This window comes from Octodon degus, unplaced genomic scaffold, assembly GCF_000260255.1.
Source record: "Octodon degus isolate 3935 unplaced genomic scaffold, OctDeg1.0 scaffold00209, whole genome shotgun sequence".
NCBI lineage: Eukaryota > Metazoa > Chordata > Mammalia > Rodentia > Octodontidae > Octodon > Octodon degus.
The window spans coordinates 3,306,625-3,308,145 of record NW_004524785.1 but is presented as its reverse complement, the minus strand read 5'-3'; the positions used below and the strand labels follow the sequence as shown (position 1 = coordinate 3,308,145).

General features: G+C 40.4%; 1 protein-coding gene across 1 annotated transcript in view; it reads right to left on the bottom strand.

Annotated features, from left to right (window-relative positions):
- The window catches only part of CUNH11orf54 (chromosome unknown C11orf54 homolog), a 17,926-nt gene that overhangs the window by 2,665 nt on the left and 13,740 nt on the right, over nucleotides 1-1,521 (bottom strand). Inside the window, exon 6 of the mRNA XM_012517735.2 lies at nucleotides 1,370-1,519. Within this exon, the coding sequence (XP_012373189.2) occupies nucleotides 1,370-1,519 (150 nt within the window). The remainder of the gene's footprint in view (nucleotides 1-1,369; nucleotides 1,520-1,521) is intronic.

The window sequence follows — 1,521 nt, the reverse complement described above, 5'->3', positions numbered from 1 at the left end:
TTATTCTACTGAGCCATCTCCCCGGCCCCTAAAATCTTAATGACTTTTTCACAGAAAAATAGATCCTAAAAATTGCATTGAGCATATGGACACTGAAATTTTCAAAACCTTGAAAAAGTTAGCAATCTCATACTTCTTTTTTTTGGCACAACCAGGGATTGAACTCGGGCCCTTGTGCTTGCCAGGGAAGCACTTATTCCACTGAGCCATCTCCCTGGCCCGATCTCATACTTCTTGATTTTAAAACTTACTGTAAACTTATAGTAATAAAACTTTACCACTCATTAGAGATGTAACAACAGACATCCAGACTAATGGAATAGAATGGAGAAGCCAGAAAAAAAGCCCTTGCCTAGAGGTTGAAATGATTTTCAAAGAGTGTCAACACATTCAGCAAGAAAAAGAACAGCCTTTTCAAAAACAGTGCTAGGAGCTAGGGGTGGTGGTGCGCTCCTGTAATCCTAGCACTTGGAGAGCCTGAGACAGGATTACTGCTGAGTCTGAGGCCAGCCTAGACTACAAAGTGGGTTCAAGGCCAGTGTAAACTACATAGCAAGACTCTGCCCCCCAAAAAAGAAACTGTTAAAGGGTTATTTTCATACTCATTTATCCAACTACTAAAAATTATAAAATAAAGTAGCAAATGCCTTAAACCTGGCTTCATCTAGTATTCCATACACAATGTGTTATTGACATATTTAGCACATATTTATTTTTAGAATCGGGATCTGTGTTGCTCAGGTTGGTGTCAAAGTCCTGGGTATAAGTGATTCTTGTGCCTCAGCCTTTGGAATAGCTGGGATTCCAAGTGCTTGCCTCTGTACTCAGAAGCATAAGATTATAATTTTCATAGTGCAATTTCTTTTCTTTTGAGATAGATTTTCACTCTGTAGTCCAGGCTGGCCTTAAACTCACTATGTAGCCCAGGGTGGCCCTGAACTCAGGGCAATCCTCCTGCCTCAGCCTCTAGAGTGCTTGGATTATGGGTGAGTTGCCACCATACCCAGCTCCATAATGCAATTTCTTTCCCCCAAATCACCACCATGTTCGTTGCAAAGTCTGTTGTGTACTTAGTTTTAGATTTTGCACATTGAAAAGCAAGTTCCCTGAGCTACACAGTGAGTTCCATGCCAGCTTGCATTACACAGTGAGATCCTATCTCAAAAAAAACAAAAACCAAACAAAAACTGAAAGAGAACTCTACCCAGACATCTCTCATTATGATTTACACTATGTCATTTAAAACTCTAAGCAAAAGATTTATTCAGGATTTTTTCAAGGGAGAATTTTGAACACACTTAAAAATCTTAAGAATGAACCCTATGCACCCAACACTCACGTACGCAAGCACACACTCATGGGCCCTTACCATAATATGAGCCTTTACTTTTCCCTTCTGAACTATGAAAGTGCCCCCCATCCCTACAGGCTTGTTTCCATAATGGCTTCCCAGAGTCTGTCTTAAACACGTCACAAAGTTCAGCTGTCCAGTTCTTCTTTTGGCTTTTACCTCAATTACCT